General features: G+C 42.6%; 1 protein-coding gene across 1 annotated transcript; it reads right to left on the bottom strand.

Annotated features, from left to right (window-relative positions):
- Positions 1–12,024: 12,024 nt before the first annotated feature.
- On the bottom strand, positions 12,025–22,612 carry LOC147451071 (uncharacterized). Its single transcript, XM_086520854.1, has 2 exons — positions 21,348–22,612; positions 12,025–13,922 (listed from the first exon to the last, which is right to left on the bottom strand). The coding sequence occupies exons 1-2, from the start codon at positions 22,357–22,359 to the stop codon at positions 12,133–12,135; spliced, it is 2,802 nt and encodes a 933-aa protein (XP_086376980.1). The 5' UTR covers positions 22,360–22,612; the 3' UTR covers positions 12,025–12,132.
- Positions 22,613–25,678: the final 3,066 nt, after the last annotated feature.

Below are 25,678 nucleotides of genomic sequence, written 5' to 3'. Positions count from 1 at the left end.
TGAAAATTTCAAAACCCTCTGGAGCATAGCTTGTTTAGCCTCTCAGGAGGTTACACACAAAATTTGGTGGATTTTGGACATTGGGAAGTCATCCTAAGTCTATTTTCTAGTGATCAGATAGACTCAGAATTCTAGAGTTGGAGTTAGAGACCTAAGAAAAAGTCCAAAACAAGTGAAAATTGGTGAACAAGGTGTACAGAGCATAGGGAGCACAGTGGTAAAGAGAAATCTGGAAAATTTTCAAAATTGAAGAATCTGTTGAGTCTATCACGATAGACTAGGGTTTTTTCACAAAAATTGAAATTTTTGAAAACTGGCCTTAGAGCCTTGTTCTACATGTTGTTGTGAGCCTATGGTTAAATTTTGAGTAAATTTGGAGCATTGGAAGTGCATCTAAGTGGATAACTTCATAAGATCAGAAAAGAGACTGTTGTTTGATGCAAGTTACAAAGGAAAAGTATTCCAAATTGCTTGAAACTTGGTGAGTAGTATCTCAAGAGAAGGGGGAACTCAAATCTATAAAAACAGTTGAAAAATTGTATCCCAGTAACACTCTGGTGAGTCTATCGCGATAGACTCAGAAATTCACTGTAGAAAATTCAAGATTCAAATCTAACTTCATATTTGGGTTCAGAAGGCCCATTATACCATGTACACAAAGTTTGAGTGCATTTGGACATCTGCAAGGGGTACTTGGTGAGTCTATCGCAATAAACAATTGAGGAAAAAATTTTGAGAAATTTTTTGAAACCAAGTATACCACTGGGTTTATCATTGCCTAAGGAGTGCACACACCAATTTTGGGCTCAAACTGACCACTTGGAAAAACATCAGATAGAGCAACTTTCCAAATTACATCTCACTGTTTTGGTCATAACTTTCACATACTGACAACAATTCCAAAAGTTTTTTTATCAAAACGGCATACATGTTGGTCAGTTTTGGAAAATACATTGTTTAAGGCCTCAAAATGCATCCGGAAGTCAGGGGTGTCTAAAACCGACAATTTGAGAGAATTGTGAGAAAACTCTCACGGTTTTGGACATAGTTTTGGATTTTCCCTGACCAAAACACTTGAACACACTGAGAGAGGTATTCCGACAGCAAGCTAGATCTGTTAAGCCTAGAAGTCATGTCTACATCAGACTCAGACTCAGCTTATACAAGCACATGGATTGCAAGGATAGATGAGCACCCGCCCAGAATAGATCTTCCAAACCTACAGTACATAAAGACCAATTTTGTGGAGAGAGTTTGGACGTATAACCATGAAAGTGAAGGACTATATAGGTATATTAATGGAGATCAATTCAACCTTTACAGTTGCTTAGAGCCTTACCCAGATGAGCTGACAAAGTACAAGCTCTTATATGTCTATACATACGAGGTTGACCGACAATGGACATCTTTATTTGTTGACAAGTATGGAAGAGAATATAGAGCTGTAGAAAGCACAAATCCGCGAACCAAATTAGAGATGAGTGGATATTTGGTCAATGAAGGACCTCAGATACATCCACCAAACACACGAACCTCTAAGAGAATTCCAAAGAGGGGAACACCACCTGGATTTCCTCCTAGAGCGATAACAAGAGATGAAACGATACCAGAGAGGAGTATGGTTCCATACTTTGCACCCCAAAGTATAAGACCATCTCAGCTAAGAAAATGGGTAAATAGAAAGTACAATGGCATAGGAGACCCATACGCCCATGTCTCGGCTTTCAAGCAAGTCCTACGGGCAGAACGAGTAGAGGACTTCCACACGCAGTATGAGGGTTTTGGACTTACATTGGAGGACAATGCATAAGCATGGTTTGAACTATTGAACCGGAGAGAGTTCACAACCATTGAGAAAATGTTGGATGAATTTGTTCAAGAATTCACCAAGAGGGGCATAAAACATAACACCCTTCCTAAGATTCAGGAATTTAAACAAGGCAAAACAGAAACATTGCGACATGCAATACTGCGTTTCAAGCAATATGTTTCTAGATGTCCTACCCAAGAGTTACCCACGCCAGAACATCAGATCCTATGCTTCATCAGAGGGCTTAGGAATGAGAATCTCCAAAAGGACCTATACGTGAAAAGATACCAAACCTTGGAAGAAGTGACCAAAGCGGCAGTTGACCTAGTTGACAATTGCGAATTCTATGGCGATCGTCATAAGAAGATAAATGATGCGACTGAGAAAAAAGAAATCGCTGATCTTGAGGATCAAAGAGGGAATCTAGGACAAAACCAAGTAAATGTTGAGGAGCAAATCATAGAGAATGTGATGCAACGCATCAACCACTCTGACAGAGTACCAGCCTATAGAATTCCTCAACAACGAAGGTGCATGACATATGGAGGGGACCATCCGACGCAACATTGTCCTGACTATAGACCTAAGACTCCACCAGGGTTTGAGCATGTTATGTCTGAACCTCCTAGATATCATCCTGTAGCGGAACAAGTGTTCTTAAGTGAAAGACCCATAGCTGCTAGAAATGCATATGTGAATCATGAGCTTCAAATACAAGGATATGTGGTAGATCAGAGGCTACTTCAAGGTCAATATCAAGTATTGCCACAACAACCAATATGTCCATGTGACAGATGTGGTAGTAGTGATCACTTGATTAAGGATTGTCCACACCATGATATCATGATAAATGTATACTGTAATGAGTGTGCAGTCACACATATGATTTTGGATTGTCCTAAGAATCCAAGAAAGAAAGGTAAAATGCAACCACATGTTACCTTTCCTTCTACCAGCAAATCAGAGAAAGAACAAGCCGCAACAAAAGGAGAGACGACAACAACAACAGAGAAAGAAACAATTACAAAATAACAGGTGCTTAAACAACAAGAAGATGAAAGTAAGAAAGTTGCTCCAGTAAACGTTGTCACAAGAGCACAAGCAAAAGTGCAAGAGCAGATGGAGATACTAGTAAGAGTTCCAAAAGCCGTAGAAACTCTAGACGAGCAAGAAGGACTAGAATGAAAGCGAGACTAGAAAGGGAGAAAGGAGAAGAAAAGGCTGTTACAACTGAGTTGGAAACAACTCAAGAGCAACAGACACAGCAAAGGAAATTTGAAACCCTTAAACCAGCTGAAGCACCCAAGAGTGCTAGTTCAGGAGGATCTGTCCTAGTGGACAAAGTGAATGAGCCTTTAGACGCGATTTTACAGGCTTATGAGGCTAGATTGGCAAATAGACAGACCTTAGAACAAAGATGGATGACCCATCCTTATCCTGAACTAGAGAAGCAGAGGCTATCAATGTGTAAGCAGCTCATTGAAACTGCTCAAGCATTGCTAGAACCACCTCCACCAGTGCACAAAGATCAGAGCATTAAAGTAGACGAATTGCCTAGAGAAGAGGTAGATCATTGGGAAGAACCACTGCCAAGGTCACAAGACTCGAGGGTAGTCCAAAATACAACAGATGAATCAATGAGGGATTTCCCACCCTATGTTCCTATAGTTGAGGAGCAGTGGCGAGAGGAGTTATGGAAGGCTGTCCGAGATGCCCAAAAAAGAGAAGAGGATGCTGGACCAGCACCATTTCCTGAAATCACATTAGATAGACCACAAATGAGTGTTGATGCGAGGTCATATCATGGTGACGTAGGATCGATAGCCTCCGAAGACAGTAGACCTGCATCGTTAAGAACTTTGCCACAGTACATGGGAGATTTTGAGGCAAAGTTTGAGATTGTGAGAGTTCCAACACAGAGGCTAGGAGGGGCAAAAGAATTGGACACAAAAATTTTGACTAACTTGATATCCACGCCAGTGAAGTGCACAATTACGTTGGCAGAACTTTTGAAAATCATACCAAGTATGTGGACGGATATAGGAAAATGCTTGGAAAAAATTGGGATCAAAAGCCCGTTAAGGTTCCTGGAAAAAGAGCTAGATGAGATCGAGAAGCCTAGATCAAATGTAAGACTGGTACCTCTGAACAAAGTAGGAGAGTACTGTGAAGGAGAAGATGGTAATGCCACTTTGCCAGTCGAGTACAATGGGATTGAAACGAAAGCTATACTTGACAGCGGAGCAGGAATTGCCATAGCAACAAAACCAATATGGGAGAAATGGGGTAGGCCCGCCTTTAGAACAACCAGAATAAAATTAAAGTTAGCGGATGGGCATGTGGAAAGACCCATGGGATTGCTAGAAGCGATAGTGGTGTCTTCTTGTGGTATAGAGTATGCGCATACTTTTGCCATAGTTGACTTTGGCAAGAGAAATAACTATGAAATCATCCTTGGAAGACCATTCATGAGGCAACTCAAGATGGTACAAGATTGTGGTTATGATTATCTATACTTGAGACATGCTGAAACCACAACACGTGTAAATATGAGAAATCATAGTTACCAAGATGTAACTAGAACGCCCGTGGAAGATTTTGATTCTGCAACACAAAGTGGATCAACAAACCATCCGTGGATGGGCAAAAAGAAAGAAATCTGGATGTGTGGAGCATCGGAGTGTAGTGACTTTGGGAGAAATGAGAATGCCTTAGAGAGGGTCTTAGAAGATGATGCTTACATAAGAGAACCTTTTCTGGAAGAGGCGTTAGAACCGCTAGAGTGGACTCAGATATTGGCTACTTTGGATGTCTGTGTTAATGAGACCACACCAACAAAATTTTGCAATGAGAATGGGTATGACATAGTCCCCTGCTACATACTAAGGGTTATGTGTGAGACAGATGAAGAATCTGAGTATGAGTTCGAAACGGGGTTATTAGCTATGGGGATAGCACAAAACCAGATACCTAGCCCGAATACTGGTCATATAGAAATAGGTGCTCTTTGCAATCAGTGTGCGATAACACACTTGATTACAAACTGTCCAACTCGAATGCATAGTACAAAGGAGGAGCCGCAAGTCAACGAAGCAAAGTCGCAGGAAGAAGGGCTAAGATCCAAAGAAGATGCTTCAGGTCCAACGCCTACAAACGAGCAATATGAAGACTTGGAATCAATCAAAGAAGAGGTGCAGCAAGTGACAGGAAGTTCAAACACTATTGGTGACATTTCAACAGCTGAAGTCGAGGAAGAAGATCTACAGGAACCAAATGCTGATTTTGTCTCTCCAAAAGACATATTAGGGGAAATGGTGGTCAAGCAGGAGCTAGAACACACAGATGAACTCAGAAGTGTGAACAATGAAGAAGAAGACGATAAGGAGTCCAGGCCAAAGATTGCTCAAGTCACTCAAGAGAACACAGGCAATCTAGTACCAAAGAAGATCAACTTTTTTCTTAGTGCACAAGACGGAGTCAAGATGAACTTTATGGCAGAAATTGATACAAATTCCACGACTAATGTCATGTCATATGGCATGTGGTTACTTCTAGGTAAGCCAAAGCTTTATGATATTCAGATAAAGGTAAATCTCTCACCTAAAGTGGATGTTATAAGTATGGGGATTGCAAAATCTACTGTCCAACTACACTCACAGAATGTCAAAGAAAAATTATTGGTGGTAGATTCTCGAAAAATGGGAACACACTTGATTTTGTCCAAGCCATGGGCACAAGTCTTTGAAAACGAGCCTGAATCTTCAACAATGGTCATCACGACAAGCTATCAAGTGGCAACAGAGATCAAGCCTACAACAGTTCAAAGATTCTTGGCTATTGAAAAAGGCAAAGCTAAAGTAAGCCCACAGTCTCTAGCCCAGCCAATGCAAGTGCAAGACAAAGCCTCTACATCAAAAGCCAAACCATCAACAAAACAATGGAAACCCAAGCAAAAAGTCTATCAACAACCAAAGTTTCCATCGCCCGAAAGTCTCCAAAGGAAGTCAAAACAGGTCAACCAAGTGCTAGTATCCAAGGCACAGATTAAAGTTAATGATCCAATTTGGATACAATCACAGGAACAACCTCAACAAGCAAAGGTAACAGGATGGATCACATCAAGCGAGTCAATTACTGCACAAGGCTACAAGAAAGGAAATTCAGATGTTTGGGTCAACAAGCCCAAGATAATGGCCTGGCGATATCCATCCCATGACAACCACTCAGTCAGGAATCAACAAAGCCGTCAACGTCAATCACATAACTCAACCAAGAGAAAGGACATGTACAAAAAGCAAAAGAGAAGGTCTTCCACTGGACAAACCATACGACAAGTCTGGGTAATGAAATTAGAATTCTACCAGACTACCCAACAAAGTCAAGTGAAGATCACCTCCAAGCAAGTCCAAAGATTTATTCCAGTCGAGTTACTCGAAGCATAAGGATTCTATGAGGGTAACTTTCAAATCTGGTTACCTAAGGTAGTAGCTTATCAAGGAATCACCAAGGAAAAGCAAGAAACATCAAGAAATGAAGAGCAGCCACCCGCTACACCCAAGAGTACTACAACCTATAGATGGATCCCTCGTCAATTACTACAAGAGCAAGGCTTAACAGCCATATTTGGAAATTAAAGACAAGGTACCATCAAGTCAAAGAAGAAACAAGGCAAGTGGCAAAGGAGATCACACCAGGCCCAAGAACAATGTGGGTTCCAAAATCCACGATTTAGGCTCAACAACAAGAAAGATACACAACTCCTTTACAACCTCTTAACAACAAAAAGAAAGCAACAGTAAATGCGGAGGTCATAGTTTTGAAGAACACTATCTAGAAGAAGAAGACTTCATCAACCATTGCTTCAACATCATTACCTGTCTCATCAGGCGACCACAATTTGCTACCAAGGAATGAAGAGCAGATATATGCCAATGTATTGGACAACATGGCATCTCAAACAGAAACTAACGAGAAAGGCCTAAACATCAAAAGCATATGGAATTGGATTTCAGGCCGCGATCAGGTAAGTCCAAGTCGCCATTAAACTTACATGGTATAAGAGTCTAGAGTCGGGCAGCTAAGCCACTAAATGAGCGAAGTGTCAGACCCAAGCTTCAAGTTAATATTTTTCTGTGGTCTATGAGTCTAGCTAATAGGTATAAGCTCAAGCTGGAGAGTTGAGCATACATAAAGTCATGTCGCTCATGCTGGAAGAGGTGAGCATAAGAGTCAAAGTCCATATAATATATAAGGTGGAGAAGGCGGAGTAGTCCAAAAAAAAACACACACACACTCACGCACTTGACACAGTGAGGAAGAGTGAAGAAACCTCGACAGCAAAAACCCTTCTTGTGAGTAGTGAAAGCTTTTGAAGCACTCATGCTATATGTTTTGCTCGCTACACTAACTCCATGAAGAACCCATCAATACTCTTCTTTCGCACCGCATCTTGTTTAACATGCATAACTCTGTGCAAGCATATAGATGTCCCATCATTGGACATATGCATTAGACACTCTTTTTTATTCCACCCATGCACTTACACAAACAAATGACGATGACCAAGCGGAAACAGGTTTTATAAGCCTTTGCTCAACAGCAATGACTTTGACTTCAAGCTACTAACACTTATCCATGTATATCAAGTCCATACTAGTAGCCATATGGCCATATGTACTTTAACTCGGCGTAACTCTATAACATCATAACCGAAGTACATATAGCCTCGCATTTAATTATGACTAAAGATATTTTTTCCCACTGGGTTTTTCCCTCTAGTCTTATCCAGGTATCCAAGACCTTCATTTTGTATATACGCTATATTTTACTTTTACTCTTTTATTTTTTATCACAACAAAAACAAGAAGAACCACGATATCCCCACACTACTAATTGCAAATCTACTGACAAGTCAAAAGGGAGAGGCCAAAAAATAGCTTGACAAAGCTTCAAGTCAACTTACAGGTACAACTGCGAGATAACAACCACAGGAAAAGCAAATACTAGAGCTACAATGACAACGACCTGCTGCACCAACAAGTCGATACAACCCCATGCAATTCAAGATACAACAACCAATCGGAGGGGGAGAGTTCCAGGCTTCAGATACACTACAGATACAACTTCAAGGCAGCTTTAACATCACGCAAAGCAACCAACTACAGAAGAGGCTGCCACAACAACTTCAACCAACACCAAGACATCAAGAACTCGTCAAGGCCAGGAAAGACATAGGGTCTTGTCGGGGACGACAAGAATTCGGAGGGGGAGAGTGTTGAAAGGACGTCCTTTCAACAACGTTTCCATAAAGATTCCATTAAGATTCCTCAAAGATTTTATAAAGATTCCACATGAAGATGGTGATGAAGTAATGAAGATGAAGATGGATGCTGCAACATGAAGATACGAGTTCATGGACGTCATCGAATATCCCGTTATTATTATTTTGAGCCATTACGGCCACTTTTGTAATGTTTACGGGAACCTTATATTTTAAATCGGCACTTGTATTTTGGCCACAGATGCTTGTATAATGAGTAAACCCAACTCAGTTTCTTGTAATTAAGCTCTGTAGACGCCTAGGGACAATTCAGGTCATTTGGCCAAATATTAGGTTTGAAGGCTTGGTATATAAGCTGAAACCTAAGGCTTTGTAAAGGACACATTACGTTATCTCAAATAATATACAATCGTGGGTTCTGCAGCACACAGTAGTGAGCTTCACGCACATACACCGTCGCGCACACTAATCACATTGTAGATATGAGAGTAGGAGCGTGTTAGCATCGAGGAGCTCTCCGCGTCGACGCAAGTAATGCAAGCCGAGGACCACATCGCGAGCTCGCCTGCTACGAGCTATATTTGGTCGTAAGTACCTCAAATGACATCTGTTCTGAATGATCGAGTAGTCGTTAGAATCAGGGCGACAAGCTCTTCGTGTTGATGTCTTTGTAGATCAATTCCGGACACTTTGAAAATTGTTGTTTTGAGTCTATCGCGACAGCGATTAGAGATCTTACAGTTATGGTTTTCAGGGTTTAGGTGTTTGGCCATATAGGATATATCCTTGTGAGTCTTGCCCTCCGATTTCGAGTCATTCTAATATGATTTGAGATTGTTTCGAGCTTGTAGTGTTTCGTAGGATGCGTTGTCTGTTTCTTTGCTTTATGATAGTGTTGTGGTAGGATTAGTGACTGTAGAGTGTTGTTCGTGTCTAGCTCAGGGTTGACAACCCAGAGATTGCCTCCATGCCCTAGTCGGGTCAGCTACGTCCTCGGATTGACAGTTTGTCGGTCTGTGTTCTCGCTGTGCTCCATCGTCCGTCACGGCGTACCCGCTAACACATACATAAATACACACACACACACACACACACACACACACACACACATAGACACATGGATATATATACATGTATGTGTGTGTATATAGATATAGATATAGATATATATACATACATATCTATATATATAGAAAAAACTACCAAAATACCTCTCTAATTTGTGAAAATTTTGAAAATATACCTCAATTTTCAAAAAGCCAAAAACTACCCCAAATATTTTGTCATAAATTTTCAAAATTCTCTTCAAATTGTTCAAAATTCTCAAAATACCCTTGGTTGTGAGATTAAATTTCTCCAACGATAAAAAACTTTGTAGCTTTTCATAAGAAGCCTAATTATCTTTGAATACAAGAAGCTAAAACTAGAGTTGGTTATGTAGGGTTTGGTGAAGATAAATTGTTTCATTTATTTTTAGACATAATATGTATATATACATACGTATGTATGTATGTATCTACACACAGAGAGAGAGAGAGAGAGAGAGAGAGAGAGAGAGAGAGAGAGAGAGAGCTTTACCTCTTAAAAAAACCATAATTTCAATAAAATATCTATTGATCATAGAGTCTTGAACTTAAGTACACATTTTGTGTGTGTGTGTGTGTGTGTGTGTGTGTGTGTGAGAGAGAGAGAGAGAGAGAGAGAGAGAGAGAGAGAGAGAGAGAGAGAGAGAGTTATGTGTATCATTTTTATATCATTCCAGTTTTATTTATTTATTTATATACATAGACATATGCATATGTATATATGTGTGTGTGCGCGCGCGTGCACGCGTGCGCTTAAAAACAACCATAAATTCAATGAAATATATATTCATAAAGTCTTAAACTCAAGCACACTCTATGTGTGTGTGTGTGTGTGTGTGTGTGTGTGTGTGTGTGTGTGTGAGAGAGAGAGAGAGAGAGAGAGAGAGAGAGAGAGAGAGATGTGTATCATTTCTATATCATTCCAATTTTATTAGATGCTTCAAATCTTTGAAATAATTGAGGTTTTTTCTATGATGTTAGAATATTCTATAACTTCTTTATTGATGTCAATGGTGGCATCTTTAAAGTTTCCATAAAGAACATGCTCCCCTACTATGGATATAATGGTGGCAACTAACAAATTGAGTCCATGAAGTTTCTAGGAGAGAAAGAAATGTAGCTCGTGATACAATGCTACAATGTAAGAAAATAAATTTGACGTGATCAAAAGATGAACACTAAAGTAGGGTACGATATTCGTACTCTTAAATTTTCAAAGGATATAATGTGCATACAAAAAGATACTCTTCTACATTGCCTCAATGTTCGGTCTCACATGTAAGGGAGCAGGAGCTAAGGAGCTAAGCCAAATGGTTGGTATGATATAGATTGTGCAGGGAATAGTCTTAAGCATGTAAATGATTGAATACAATATGCTCTCACAAAGAGGAACATGCTTTGTGATTCGGGGAGAGAGGGAGAGAAAGATCAATGACATGCATGATTTCAAGTCATCGACTTCATTTTGCAACACATGCTTCAGTTTAACATAATTTGGCCAAAACTCTTACAAAAAAAACAACTAAACACCTTACTCTACTTTCGGATCTATCACATTTAAAGATGCAAATGACGTGAAAGTGTAAATGAACAAATATTGTGAACCTTATTGTATTAAGCTGCTTATGCATTATTGTGATTAGGCGATGATTTAAACCATTACTATACTTGCGCAGAAAACATAGATAAAGATGCAAGCGAGTCACCTAAAGAGAAACATAGATGGAAGGGTCAATCACATTCTTAATATTATTAGAAAGCCAAAACATCTCCTTGAAACTTGAAACTGTCTTGGTACATTAGAAACTATGAGCCATAATCTTTTCTTACACAATGTAGAAGTCGTTGGTCCTCATCTTTAACAAATTGCTAGCTTACCTAATTTGTACTTCTTGACTTGGTAGCACTTTTGCCAACCCTAGGTAGACCAAGAAAAAGATATCCTCCTTATTATATAGGTTGTTATGATGTGCACCACTACCATGTCTTGCTCATAAGAAAGACGCAAGGATAGAAGCAAATAAGAAAGTGGAGTAGAGAGATTGAATCCAATTGTGTTCCTATCATTGAAACCAATTCTAGAACCTACTCCGTTTTCAAAAAAAGTTTTATTCACATTGACTTCTCTTAGCATTCATCTCTTCACAACATGCTAACTTATCTAATCTCTATCATCAAGTTTGGTAGCATTGCTAGATCAAGATAGACCAAAAGGAAGACTCTCTCTCTCTCTCTCTCTCTCTCTCTCTCTCTCTCTCTCTACCCACCCCAATAGAAGGAGAGCACTACTAAGTTTGTTGAACAAATGCTAGCACCTCATGAAAGATAATGTTTATGAGAAGCTCCCAAGCTTGGTTTTAAAGTATGATTTACATCATCCTACATATAGACCAAAAGGAGGACTCTCTCTCTCTCTCTCTCTCTCTCTCTCTCTCCACCCCAATAGACGGAGAGCACTCCTAAGTTTTTTGAACAAAGATTAGCACCTCATGAAAGATAATGTTTATGAGAATCTCTCAAGCTTGACTTTAGAGAATGCTTAATTTGTAGCATCTTACATTTATTCATGTTTGTTAAAATCTATCAAGAGGTTGTGTCATGCATCATTTTTAGAAATACAATAGACTATACATATACAAAGAGAGTATTGATAGTGTTCTAATTGGAACATAAGATAGCCCTATGAGAATACATGCCATGTTTTCTTGACCCCCCTTCATGTTGGGAGTAGCTAATCTTGCATGCGTGGAGAGATATATTAATGTCGTCATAGAGGCAATCGCAAGACACCCAAAGGTCTATCCAGAGAGAGAGAGAGAGAGAGAGAGAGAGAGAGAGAGAGAGAGATGCTTGGAAGAGATTTGACTTGATTAATCTTGTTTTCTACTAAAAAGGAGCTGATGAAAAAACATCCAGTGAAAGTACTATATGAGTTGGTTCCAGGAATGCCTATTTGTTCAGCATGTTTTTAAAAAATTGGCATTGCAGGACGAGCTCGGGAAAGGGGGTGCAGGCTTCGATGGATGACGATTATGTGGCGACTCCAATTGGTGATCTTTGCCGGCAGGGAGCGATTCACATGAGTGAGGAACGGTCCTGTTTCTGTGTCTCCTCCAGTTCCATAAGACTAGACCAACCCCTCCGGCCATGAGAACCACCACAAGGACAGCAGCAAACACTAGTGTGGTACCGGCTGTTAACAACAAGTGACGTCCCCTCCTCATGATGTGATCACGACTTGTTGCTTTGGACGTTGAGGCATTGGTACATGCAGCTGCACGCCCAGTACCACTCATCAAATCGCAGAAGCTGCTGGCATGACGTGTACTTGATGAATGAAAGCGATGACAGCTGCCATTTCTATTCATGAGTAGTGAGCTGCTGACATTGAGCATTATGAGATGCTGGAGATTGCATACACCATCTGGAACCTCCCCGGTTAGCCTGTTTCTTGCAAGGTCTAGATGCGTCAAGCTGGAAAGCTTGGCCAGTTCCACGGGGATCGAACCCGTCAGCTCATTCATGCTCAGCAGGAGCCTCTTCAGCGCTCTGCAATCGCCAAGGCTCGCAGGGATGGCCCCCGTTAAGTTGTTGAAGGAGAGATCCAAGGTGTTAGTGTGCAGTGCATCAATATCCAGAGGCGGAGTGCCCATGTTACGGAAGAGTAAAGAGATCTCAGAGGGAATTGGCCCGGACAGCATGTTATGCCCCAAATTTAAATAATTCAGGCTGGAGAGCCTCCCAATATTTGTGCTTATCCCTCCTGAAAGACGATTAGCAGCAAGATTAAGGGTGGTTAAACTTGTGCAACCATAAAGATGGTCAGGGATCAGTCCCGTGAAATTATTGTGTGAGAGAGAGAGCATCTGCAGGCTTTTGAGCCTTCCAAGCTGGTGTGGTAAGCGTCCACTGAGAGAGTTACCATCCACAGTTAATTGTTGGAGCGTAGAAAGATTGGCCACCAAGGGGGAAAGGGATCCCTCGAGCCTGTTGAAAGCAAGCTCCACTGCAAGCAAGGTTTGAGAGCTCCAGAGCTGGCGAGGAATAGTGCCCGACAACCTGTTGTTCTCCAAGTTGAGCACAGCCAGCGGGAGGTTGGAAAGGTAAGCGGGAATGGGGCCAGAGAAGGAATTGGAAGAGAGGTCGAGAGTGGAAAGAGAGACGCAGTTGGCAAAAGAAAGGGAGAGGGGGCCAGAGAGGGAATTGGAGGAGAGCTCCAAGTAGGAGAGCTGGGAAGCACTGAGGTGGGCGCTGGCGCCGCAGAGGTCGGAGGGGAGAGGGCCGGAGAGGTTGTTCTGGCTGAGAGAGAGGGAGTGGAGGAGCGGGAGCCGATGAGAGAGGCCGGAGTTGATGATGAGGGGGCCATGGAAGAAATTGGAGCCCAGCAAGAGCACCCCCAAATTACGGCTCCATGCTTTAGAGGAGGAGGCAGCGGAGGAGAGGCAGGAGGGCAGGGGGCCCGAGAGCTGGTTGCCCTCGGCAGCAAAGGAGAGCAGCGCAGAGAGGGAGGAGAAAGAGGGTGGGATAGGACCGTGGAGGCGGTTCCAGCTGGCTTCAAAGAGGCGTAGATGCGAACAGTTGCTTAGGGAGGCCGGGATCCCGCCTGTCAGCTCGTTATTGGACAGCAACAGCGAGCTGAGCGATTGCAGTTGGCCAAGGGCGCTGGGCATTGCGCCATTTAGCGCGTTCCCCGACACATCCAACAGCCTTAGGTCCCCCAACCCTCCTAGCTCCTCCGGTATCGTCCCTGCTCATCACATACCAAACCATACCATTGGGCTATAATATATATACTCTTGAAAGTGCTAAAATTTTAAAAAATGTCCTTAATTTGTTGAACAAGCCCCCAAACGCCATATCACGCCTTAAACAAAAACAAAAGCACAAATAACACTATTCAGAATATATAAGACATACTACTAATTTTATTTTTATATTTAACGATGGTTGCTTTCCACATTAATATTAGTACATTAATTCTACCGCATTTGGAGAAAAGAAAGACTGAATTAAGAAAAACACGATACAAGGGTCGCCCTGAGCCAATAATCCGAGTTATACCTTTAACCTACTGCATATATTATCTCCTTACATCCACTCACAATTGTGAGTTTTGCTATTAAAGAAAAACACATAATACATATAATTGAAGCTCCTAAACCCTGCCTTTCCAAAGTAAAGCTATTGAACATGGACATAGTTGCCAAAATCAATTAGCAAGAACCACATACACTAAAGTACTTTACAAGAGCATTCATTCCAATTGTGTATCAACAACGATCGGGGAATTCTGCAAGGGAGTTCACAATAATTTTCATGTGTAAGAGTTCTTGACAATGTGGACTCATTACCACAATACACATGCCTTTGGCCAAGTGAAAGGATCTTGAACCAAAGCTAGTGAGCATTTAGCATCACCATTAGGCTACCCCTTTAAAGCTTATATTCATAAAAAAGCAGAGACAACATGTGACTGAAGATCATTTTAATGTTTATTCAAAAGAATTGGATTCAATGCAACCACTCTTCGGGAAAAATGTGTCTCAGCTTAATATATATCGTGCCGTTTTCACTTTCAAAAATGCCGGTCAAGAGTAAGGGGGAAAGGAGAAATTCTACCCCAAAATAGAGAAAAATAGTGCAAACACCCAAAAAAATAACTTAATTTTCTCTTGGCAAATTGAAGGAAAGGAATTTTGTACATTTGGAAAAATGATTTTCCCGAACACTGAACACAACCTCCTCTGCAACTCAACTCCTTCAAGGAAGCATTGTACAACATTTTTCTCTTTCTATTATAATTCCAAAACCTCTGCAACGCAACTCCTTCAAGGAAGCATTGTACAACATTTTGCTCTTTCTATTATATTTCCAAAACGCTTGTGGTTATAAATAAATTTAAAAAAAGAGGATTATTCAACATCGAAACCAACTTGTGGTGGTCCGAGTCAAAACTTTAAAATCTTTGATGCTTGTGCTAATCTTATTATGCCTAGAATTTCTTCTTTAACCCTTAAGGCTTGGATTGGACTTAAAGTTGCCAAGAGAGACCTGTTCGTCTCTATGCAACTGGTACAAGAGTATCCTCCAATATGCAACCTCAAGGAGAAAACATTGATGACCAGCTATTTGTTAAGCTCCAAGGGAGATGAAGACTAAAATGGGTTGTGTACCAATGGGGTTACAAATTCTGATTGAATCTGCTAGACTTTTAGCCAGAACATAAGCATTGTTATCTATTTTGGTTAATAATGTACAAAGCTATAAGGAAAGTAAAGGCATATCGGCTTGGGATAGGAGATTGTCTCTATCAGTGTGAAACACACAGAGGCCATTGTTCATATGTGTTGCTCTTGTAAAGGCAACACGAATGTTTTCAACCCAATGCATAGGGCTTTTCTACCATTGCATATTGCCCATCTTTGGTCTACTTGGAAAGCTAGAAATGCAAAGATTTTTACAAGTTTTACCTCAAGCTAAGTGCCATTTTTCTCGCCTCTTTGTTGTCACCTGCCTTACTCCACCTTGAAGTTTATGTAGCCAAGGTGGATGACAAAATGGCAAATATGGAGGAATGCAATGGCTTAGGTTACGCTTCAAATATGTGGCCAAGATTTGGCCACATATTTCAAAAATTCCTTATTAGTATGAAGCAAATGATTCAAGGCCTTACAGATTCCTTCAATGCCATAGCCCAAAGAGGTAAACTAGACGTAATCCATTGGCATACCGATTACAAGGGCCATGCAAATGTATTCATACCTAGATCGCTATGTACTTGATACCTAACCAATACTAGTGTGGCCGAGGGCCTTCGGCCGGCCCTCCCCCTCCCCCTCTCTCTCTCTCTCTCTCTCTCTCTCTCTCTCTCTCTCTGAACCTCTCTCACCGAAGCTACAGGTGCACACAGGCCGGACGCAAGAAATGTCGTCACGTGTCGGGGGGGGGGGGGGGGGGGGGGGGGGGGGGGGGGGCGCGGAATCCCTCAACCTTTATAATAGTATAGATATAGATACTCTCCAATAGGTACTCTTAACGATTCCCTAATGGAACAACTTACGTCATTACATGAATTTAAGATGCGGCGACTGAAGAAGTTCATACTCATCCGCATGTGAACGCACGAAGGGACGTCAATGCTTCGACCATAATATAACGTCGATTCAATTAATCAGTGAGTGCATCTCGGTGTATTGACGGCCATGGCGTACTTGCGGCCCATTCTGTGTAGATAAGTGTCTTCTTTCGATGGCTCATCAACCCTACGGCTTCTTTCCATGCTGCATTGCAAGCCCATCCTACAACCTTGCTCAATAACGTGTTGCGCCACCCTGTTTTAGAGTTGCTTGCGCTTATAAATACACAACGGCGATCGCCTTCGCTCCCTACGCTTACCCCAATCAGTTGCGCCCTCCTTCCCTTCGTTTTGCATTACCCACGTAACTTGCCACCTCTACGGCTTCTTTCCCGCATTCTTTAATCCTCCTAATTGCACCGCCCTTAACTAATTGCTATCGCAGAGTTTCTCTCCCCGCTGCATTGCAGACCTGCAATCCCGTCCCCTACGCTCCGCTGCTTCCCTCTTGAATACCACCTTGCCTTGCACCGTTATCCCTTTGATAGCAAGCCCTAAATCATCACTAGTTGAATCGATCACGAACCATCAAGCCTTCGCTTTCCTCCAAGTTGCTCTGGCTCAACTCCTCTGCCGCTCCTCCGCCTCTGACTATTCGCAGCCTTCCAATACAAGCCAATATTCCAAGCTTTCTTAAGCTTACGTGCAATTTATAAAATCTATTTATATATATTAAGAAAAAAAAAGGGAAATTTATTTAAAAAAAACCACTCAAGGTTTTCTTCAAGCAATGCTTTCCACCATGTCAACCTTTGCAAATTTCATTGAGACTTATGCTTGTTCATAGAACATGAGGATGATCTTCAAGTATTGGCAAACGCCTCTCATGTTATGATTCTAGATGAACAGTCTTCTACCTTGCCCAATATCTTAACATGTCAAGAGCTTTGCATATCATGCTCCTCACTTGAGCTTCATGATCCACGGCCTATAAAATTTGTTGATACCTTCCTGGGAGTATCCTCTCCATCTAGATCAAAAAAATTCTTGATGGAAGTCACAAGCATGCATACCTATTTTCAAAAACCTTCACATGTAGCGAGATCCAATAAAAAAAATAGGTCATAACCACCTTTACATGGTGCTATCTATATCTTGTCCCTATGAGAAAGCCCTAGATAATTCTTATGACAAAGCCCTAGCCGATCCTCACGACACTTTAAAATTGAAACAATCTTTAGCTCTCTCCGCTAATATTGATGTACCCATCACACTCCTCTATCACTTGCATCCTCTCACTATCCATAATCTCTATTCTATACTCATATCCATCTTCTACCATATCTTTCACACATCTTTACGCCAAGCTCTTCACCTTTCTCACTTACTTTTCCTCTACGCTTCACTTGTCAGTAATAACATCAAGCGTATAGGGGACTTTGCCCAAAGCGTCAAATCATCTATTGCCCAATGAGGGCACTCAAAGGCCTCATACTCCCACAACAGCTCGAAAAAAATGAAAGCCAAAAAAAAGTGGCATGCAAACATGGAAAACAATGAAACCATTGCTTAGCATAACTAAACCCCATTGAGGGATCCCAGAGTGATAACAAGCTAGAGCACACCGATGGTGAGGAAACACCTCACATGCCTCTGTAAAAGGCCAAGATGCGCAAATGCTAATCGCATCCTCTGGGCCAAATTGCAAGCCAAGATGCTCAAATGATAATCGCATCCTCTGAGCTAACTGCAACACCCACATGGTCATTAAGAGTGGAGTTAACATGGCTCTCCACGCACTCCACATTAAGTGGACTTGGCAAATCAAGCCTAGAACAGATTCGACAGGTGAAGGAGTAGGTGGACTCTGAGGTGTCTCTATTGCAGGACAACATTGCGAACATCCGCACTACTGCTTCACGCTTTGAAGCCACCTCTAAAGTTGTCAACAATCTCTCTACTGGCTCAACTTGCCCCTCCGTGTATGCACATTGTTCGACTGCATGTACACGGCCCTACGTCCACAGCCGCCAACTGTGTGCACCTCACCACATGCCCCTCCCCTTGCATGCTGGTCTGCAAGAATACTCTCCTTACCTTTTGAGCCCCTTGCTTTTGCCTCCTACCTGTGCTTCCATCTGCTGCATGACAGTCAAGTACAGCCAGGCGGCCTTCGCACACTCACGAGGACATCATGCCATGTAGAGACTGTCGATCAGGCCTCGTCACACAGTCATGTCGGCTGAGGTGAGGCGACTGACTTGAGGCTCTTGGGGGGGAGAGAGAGAGAGAGAGAGAGAGAGAGAGAGAGAATCCTTGTTAAAAAAAAAACTCCCACTAGGAATTTGTCATCTAAGGTCTTGTTTTAGAGTCTGATCGTCAACGTGTGTGTGTGTGTGTGAGAGAGAGAGGGAGAGAGGGAGAGAGAGACCTTGTTAAGAAAACTCCCATTAGGAATTTGTCGTCTAAGGTCTTGTTTTAGAGTTTGATCGTCAAATGTCGTGTGTGTGTGTGTGTGAGAGAGAGAGAGAGAGAGAGAGAGTCAACCAGACCCCAAGGTATCGATGGAAAGAACAGATGCATGCACGGTGTGGGAACATCGATTGATAGCATAGAAGTAATTCGAACGCAGGACAAAGATGAATGGTGTGGGGCAGCTAAGCCTGTAGATAGAGAGAGAGAGAGAGAGAGAGAGAGAGAGAGAGAGAGAGAGAGAACTTGACACTCGTGGAAACATGTTGCCTAACCTGCTATATATATATATATATATATATATATATCTGCACTTGTGAGCTGTGAACATTCAATTTCTAGCAGCTTCCACCACTAAATGCATGTTGTTTTTGTCTTAACTCACTACTTCAACACTCACTACTTCAACAGTTTCATGTAGTTGTGCATGTGATCACCAGAGGTTGGCTTGTAGCGTGCCTGACTTTGGTCCTTGGAAGTTGGAAGACTAAAGTTCGTGGGCTGAAGAAGCAAGGGATGCCTCAACATTCAAGGCCTTGTGGTGTGGAGCTACGAACTGTTGTTGCGGCTTGTTTTGTTTGAGTGGCTCTCTGTGAGTCCTCTGTGTGTGTGTGTGTGTGTGTGTGTGTGTGTGTCCAATGTCCCTACTCAGGCTGCGGAGTGCCTGATAGTCATCTTGCATTGCAAGCTTCTCCAAGACGTCAAGAATCAAAACGCTTCAAAGCTCAGGTTCCGACTCCCACTGCCGAGGGGACTCTAATGATCCCATCTCTCTCTCTCTCTCTCTCTCTCTCATATACACACACACACACACACACACACACACATTTCGTGTTTTCATGGATGATGGATTGCAAGCTAGCGACTAGCGTTGCTTTCTTTCGTAGTTCTTACTCTCTCTCTATCTCCCTTCCTGTTGGGCATTCAAGCATTGCCAATCGGCTTGCTAACAAGCGTCTCTCTCTCTCTCTCTCTCTCTCTCTCTCTCTCTCTCTCTCTCTCTCTCTCTCTATTTGCTTTGAAGGTTCGAACTTCTAAGGCCGAGTTCACACTAGTGCGACGGCAATCACACCTCAAAAGATGAATTTCCAACCGGAATAGCTTTGGAATGCATTCTACCTCCTCCCATCTATTTACACAGGAGTGGAAGTACCGAGCTCGCTAATTTTCATCCACCGCCTGTTGTGAACACCGAAGGCCGGCGGAAGCAACACTTAAAAGCTTTTCTTTTGAAGGTTTGCAGGTTATTAAAATAATAAAAAAAGAAAAAGTTTTGACAGCGCGGCGATTTCAGCAGACGTGGAGGGTGGAAGAGTTTTGGGGCCGGGGGGGGGGGTCGGAAGAAAAGCTTGCATTCTCTTCCGCGAGTTGGCAACCTTTTCAAACACTTCCTCCCCGCGATGTGAACGGAGCAGGTGACATGACGCAAGTTGATTGGTTGCAAGCGTGCGTGCTTTGCCTTCCGCCGCCTTCTGTGAACCCAGCCTAAGGCTTGAAAAGTTAAAGGTTGCAAACTACAGAGTCCCAACTCCCGAGGATTGGAAACTTCTGAAAAATTATTTGAATATCGGTTTCTCTCTCTCCCCTTGAGGTTTGGACGCGATGCTCAAAAAAAACTTTTTCCCAAAAACGTGTAAAACCTACATATGAGAAACAATATAGGTAAACCCTCAAGGTTTTTACACCAATTTACACTAACTTTTTTCAAATTTTGTAGGTTTTCTCACCTTCAATTAGAGGTAAATCTCAAAATTTGTAGGCCTGGGTTACACTAAACCTAGGTTTTTTTCGAGCACTGCTTGGATAGTGTCTAAACAGTGGTCCCCTCTCTCTCTCTCTCTCTCTCTCCCTTTTCCATGTATACATAGGAATGGTTCTAGTAGGCAAGCCTCGTGATTTTATCACTTTTTTTGCTCTAGTTAAAATCCAAGTGAAATGTTTCCTTTTCGCTCTAAAGTTAAAGAACGGTGGCGTGGAATGATGGAACGCATTCATAGGTAAACCAATACCCGCAAGCATGGCTTTTAAGTCTAAAACTTTAATGCAAATGGAAATCTTAAGAGCAAGTTATAGACATAAGCAGAGCTTGTAATACTTTATAGAGCTTGTAATACTTTATGTGTATAATTAGTGTACCCTAATTATACACATAAAGTATAATTAGGCTCTACTTCAATTTGTTTTTCATTAGATAGAATCTCCCCAAGATCCTATAAGATCTCCAATTAGCATGTCCATGCACGTCACCATCTAAAACCAACCTTAATGAGTAACATTTGAACTCATCACGTAGATACTTTGAAACTCAAGCTAAACCACTAGGCTATACACCTTGCATATCCTAAGGCCTCCCCTTAGGCACTAAAAAAAACAAATATGACCCCCCCCCCCCCCCCCCCCAAAAAGACCCCCTAACTAATTATTTAATGCCTTTGTGAAAAAGTTGTTTCTGGGACCTGCTTGGGCCTTATGCACGAAATATCCCATCCCCCCACCCCCACAACAAAAAAAACCCCAAACTAATTAATTAATGCCTTTGTGAAAAAGTTGTTTCCGGGACCTACTTGGGCCTTATGCACGAAATATTAGTGGAGTAAATGGAAAGAGTGGGATTTGAGTTTATACCTGTGACGCCAGCTTGGCGAAGCGAGAGGGTAACCAAGCTAGACAGGTTCCCCAGCGATGAGGGGATAGAGCCACTAAATTGATTTTGGCCCAGCTGCAGTACTCGTAGTGAAGCCAACATTCCCAGCTCGCCTGGAATTTGGCCCGCAAAACTATTGTTATCTAAACTCAGCTCTTGCAAACCTCGCAGCTCTCCAATCTCTGGCACCACTCCTCCCGAAAAAGTATTGGAATTCAGCCTCAACACCCTCAGATGCTTCATATTCTCTCCCAGTCGCATGCGCCTTTGATCATGAAAAGCTTGAGGTCCCAGGCTGTTGCAGCTCAAGTCCAGATACTCCAGGCTTGTTAAATTGCACATGTATGAAGCCGGTAGTGTGCCCACCAGCGTGTTGCCTGCAAAGTTCACATGCTGCAAAGAGGTGGGTAGCTCCAGGGGCAATTGGCCTGTCAACAAGTTTGAGCTGAGGTCCAGATAACTGAGCTGCCTTAAAGCTTTCAATTGAGGAGGTATACATCCACTGAGCTCATTGTGACTCAAATCCAGCGTCTCCATGAAGCTTAAGTTGCCAAGGAATGGGGACAACTCGCCTTGTAAGCCCACTCCTGACAAGCTCACCTTGACTACGGCCTGCACCGTCAACCACATATCACCATCATTATCACTATCATTGGAGGACAATGTGTCATTATAAATTCGATAATCGTTCCCGCTCGACGCACCCCAGCTTCTTCCCCCGGACTGCACATTCATGTGCCTGCAGCTTACACCCCTCCACTTCCCGCAAGCCCAGTCTCTCGTTTCATATCGCCAGCTCAAGAGCCTCTCCTCACCATTCCTTAGACAGCTTTTGAATGCTAACAACGCCTGCACCTCACTTATACTCAAGTTACCACTACTACTGTGACTCGGGCGCTCTGCTGCTCTTACAAACAGTGCTAGCATAAAATATGAGAGAGCCAGTACTACAGCTATTTTACTACTCTTGGAAACACAATCCATCTGTTTCATGATCTGTCCCCCTAATATTCACAGAGAGAGAGAGAGAGAGAGAGAGAGAGAGAGAGAGAGAGATCAGAAAACTCGATACAGTAGGGCCGATTAGGGCCCTGGCTGTTTTAAACGAATTATACAAGAGCTGGAAGCTGTGAGAGAGATCAGAGAGAGAGATGTGAGTGCTTGTCTCATGTGAGGGTGCCTAGCTAAAACAGCAATAACGAGTCACCCTGCCACAGGACTAATGTAGAGAGAGAGAGAGAGAGAGAGAGAGAGAGAGAGAGAGAGAGACGATTTTGGGTGAGTGCAGTACCACGTCTGCACGGGCCTTGTGGACTGTGAGCTTATAATATCGTGGTTATGTGTTTTGGGGGTTTAAGCCGGGGGTGTTTTATCCTATTTGAGGCTTGAGGAGGGCAATATAATCTCTTACGAGTCGACGTTGTTCAAGGTTTAATTGGTGAAAAGGGTTGCTGAATCTTGATTGGGACTTGGTCTGCCTGTTGACAATATACGTAGAGTAGACTATTGGATTGGCTGCAGTGCCGATGTTGCTTGCAACCTTTGCGTTATAAGACGTACACATTTAATATGGCAAGCAGCAACTGTTGCTTTTTTTTTGGAATCACGCGACAGTACATCACGAAAAAGCAGAATGCAAAATCAACTCTCAAATAACAAGCCAAACTTCAGGGCATGTGAGCTTGAGGGGAGGCAGCTGCCATTTTCGTCTCATCTCAAACTGAAAAGGCCAGCATTGGGAGTATAAGAGTGAGGAGGACTAGGCCGCAAGGGGCCAAAAATAGAGCAACTAAAATACAACGTGGTAACATTGTTGTAAAGAGCAGGAAAAGCAAGGTAGAAAATGATCAAGTGGATATTCTGAATTGTATAGGAGTGGAGTCTGGACTCTAGTTTGTTGGCATGGGGGGAACAAAACGCTGGTGCGCAATTGATGTGCTTTAGGGGGCAAGTCGATACAAATTGTGTGTGTGTGTGTGTGTGTGTGTGTGTGTGTGTGTTAGAGAGAGAGAGAGAGAGAGAAAAGAAGAAGAAAAGGAGACAACACTGAGCAATATGGCCTAGGAAGCACAACTCACGAGTGTTAGATTGCAATGTAATCAGTGGGGGGAGGGGAAAGGAGAGGGGGCACATGATTGTGCAAGCTTATGCGTGATACTATCACCAAAATTACAGAGCGGAGACGTTATAAGTGGGACAATACATAAGTGGAGCCTTCATGAAGATCCCAAACTGTCAAAAGTGAGAGTAGACCCCTCGCCCCTCGCATCCTAGATTTACTTGCATCATATTGTGTTATGCATGAAAATTATATGTGATCAGTGTTATCATCTTCTTCGTAGACTTAAGCAATCATGACCTTTTGCTGCAATGTTGTGGGCAGACTGTACAAACTTCGAATTATACTGTATCATGTGTGCGAATATATACTAGGACAAGAAGCTTTGTGAAGGTACACAATATCATGTGGTACATGAAGAGGCTTGTGTAAATAGTATATTGTTGCAGTGCAGGCTGATGAGATGCATCTTGCTGCCGGCATCTCAGAACTTTGCACCTAGTGACCCTCAGACCCTCAGACTATTTGACATGCTAATTGAATGAAGTATCCACGGCGTTGAAGTGAAGTTCGTTTCTGGAATTACTTGGACGCTGGCTGCTGGAGTCGTAAAGTGCGTGCAAAATTTACAACACACACAAGCCAACCGAATAACCAGGGTCCAACAACCACCATGGCACGTGGCACGCGTGTAAAAGTAGGTGACGTCTGCCAAGTGTGCGGGACAGCTCGACAAGTGTCCTTGCCACGTCATTGCCCTCTCTAACATCTACCTACAAATTACAATTTAGGGCTGAGTCGCACCATGTGCGAGCAGGGGCAAGGGCGAAAAACCATTGCATAGGGTCGCACCCAAAGCATGGAGTAGGAGGGGAATGGGTTTGCAGACTTCTAGGAGAACATGGTGGGCGTTTGATTGGAGAAGAGAGACCTGAAAGGCCTGAAACTAAGGAAATTCATTTTCCAGCGTAAATATAGCTTAGCCCTTGGAAGTGCTAGCAACGCTTACCCAAATCTTCTAAATTCTTGGAGAAAAACATGGACTTGTTATAAATTCTTAATCCATAACCCTACTCATCCTAGGTGCGACTTGGCTCTTAAATACCACGTCCAGGCTGACGTGGCCGCTATCTGATTGAAATGTTGAATCAACATGTGATAAGTATTAATATTGACAAGTCCATTCATTCTAAGAACACGGTCCTATGAGCCTCCCCTTCCCCCCTCTCTCCAACCTCCACACTAAGAACGCACCCCCATAGATCCTCCAATCTCCAAGATTTTTAAGGGGCCCTCTAGAGTGACCCATAAAACATGTAGTAGGTTGTGCACATCATGTGTGTTCAACTCATGTACTGCACTAAATTTTGTAGGTATAAAAGGATTCGATTGATTGTTAAACATGCTTTTGCCAATTGAAAGGTGATAGTAGCAATCTAGAGGGTGGTTGAAGCACCCCCATCAAAATTGTAGGAGTGTCTACACATTGAAGAGCTCCAAGTAGGATGCTTATAGGGCTATCAAATTGAGTTGGAGGGCCCTCGCCAGGCGTCTCTTGAGTGCTTAAGTGATCGTGAAGAGAAGGGTGCATGAATCTCCGGTGGAGGCAACATATATACAACCAAAATCAAAATTCAAGCACCCAAATGACTGAAAGGAATGGGAAGAAGTTGCTTTTCATGAGCTTCGTGAAAGATTTTAAATTCTTCAGAAAGAGGGCAACCTTTAGAACCCTCTCTCTCTCTCTCTCTCTCTCTCTCTCTCTCTCTCTCTCTCTCTCTCTCTCTCTCTCTCTCTCTCTCTCTCCCGTTGCATGGCGGGCTTGAACAAAGTTGTATCGCCGGCATGATCGGCTGGTAGCATGCATCTCCGGAGGTGAGGGCAAAGTCGGCACGAAACAGAGCATGTATAGCTCCAAAATTTGATGTAGAGCCATGCTAAGAGGTTTCTCCTTCATGGGCAGGGGCAAAGAAGCACCACAATTGCCTATGTAAGGCCATATTTCCCTTCACGATTTTCCCGCACAATTTCCATGTGCCATAGTTTCTTTTTGGGAAGGGGTTTCATACTTTGGGAAACCCTTAGGTGTTTATTTTTGGCCAACTAATTGGCCATTTTACTACTAGGAAGGGCTTCCCTTGCAGCAAGGAGCCTTATTCACTGAGAAATCCGTCCGAAGGTTGGCAAAATTGTTGGGTGCTATGCCACGATGGGTTTGAGAAAACAGTAAGCCAATCCGATTCTACAAGCTTA

Source organism: Adiantum capillus-veneris, chromosome 9, assembly GCF_014529385.1.
Source record: "Adiantum capillus-veneris isolate H3 chromosome 9, ASM1452938v2, whole genome shotgun sequence".
Lineage (NCBI taxonomy): Eukaryota > Viridiplantae > Streptophyta > Polypodiopsida > Polypodiales > Pteridaceae > Adiantum > Adiantum capillus-veneris.
The sequence above is the reverse complement of the archived record's forward strand: the minus strand, read 5'-3'. Positions and strand labels throughout refer to the sequence as shown.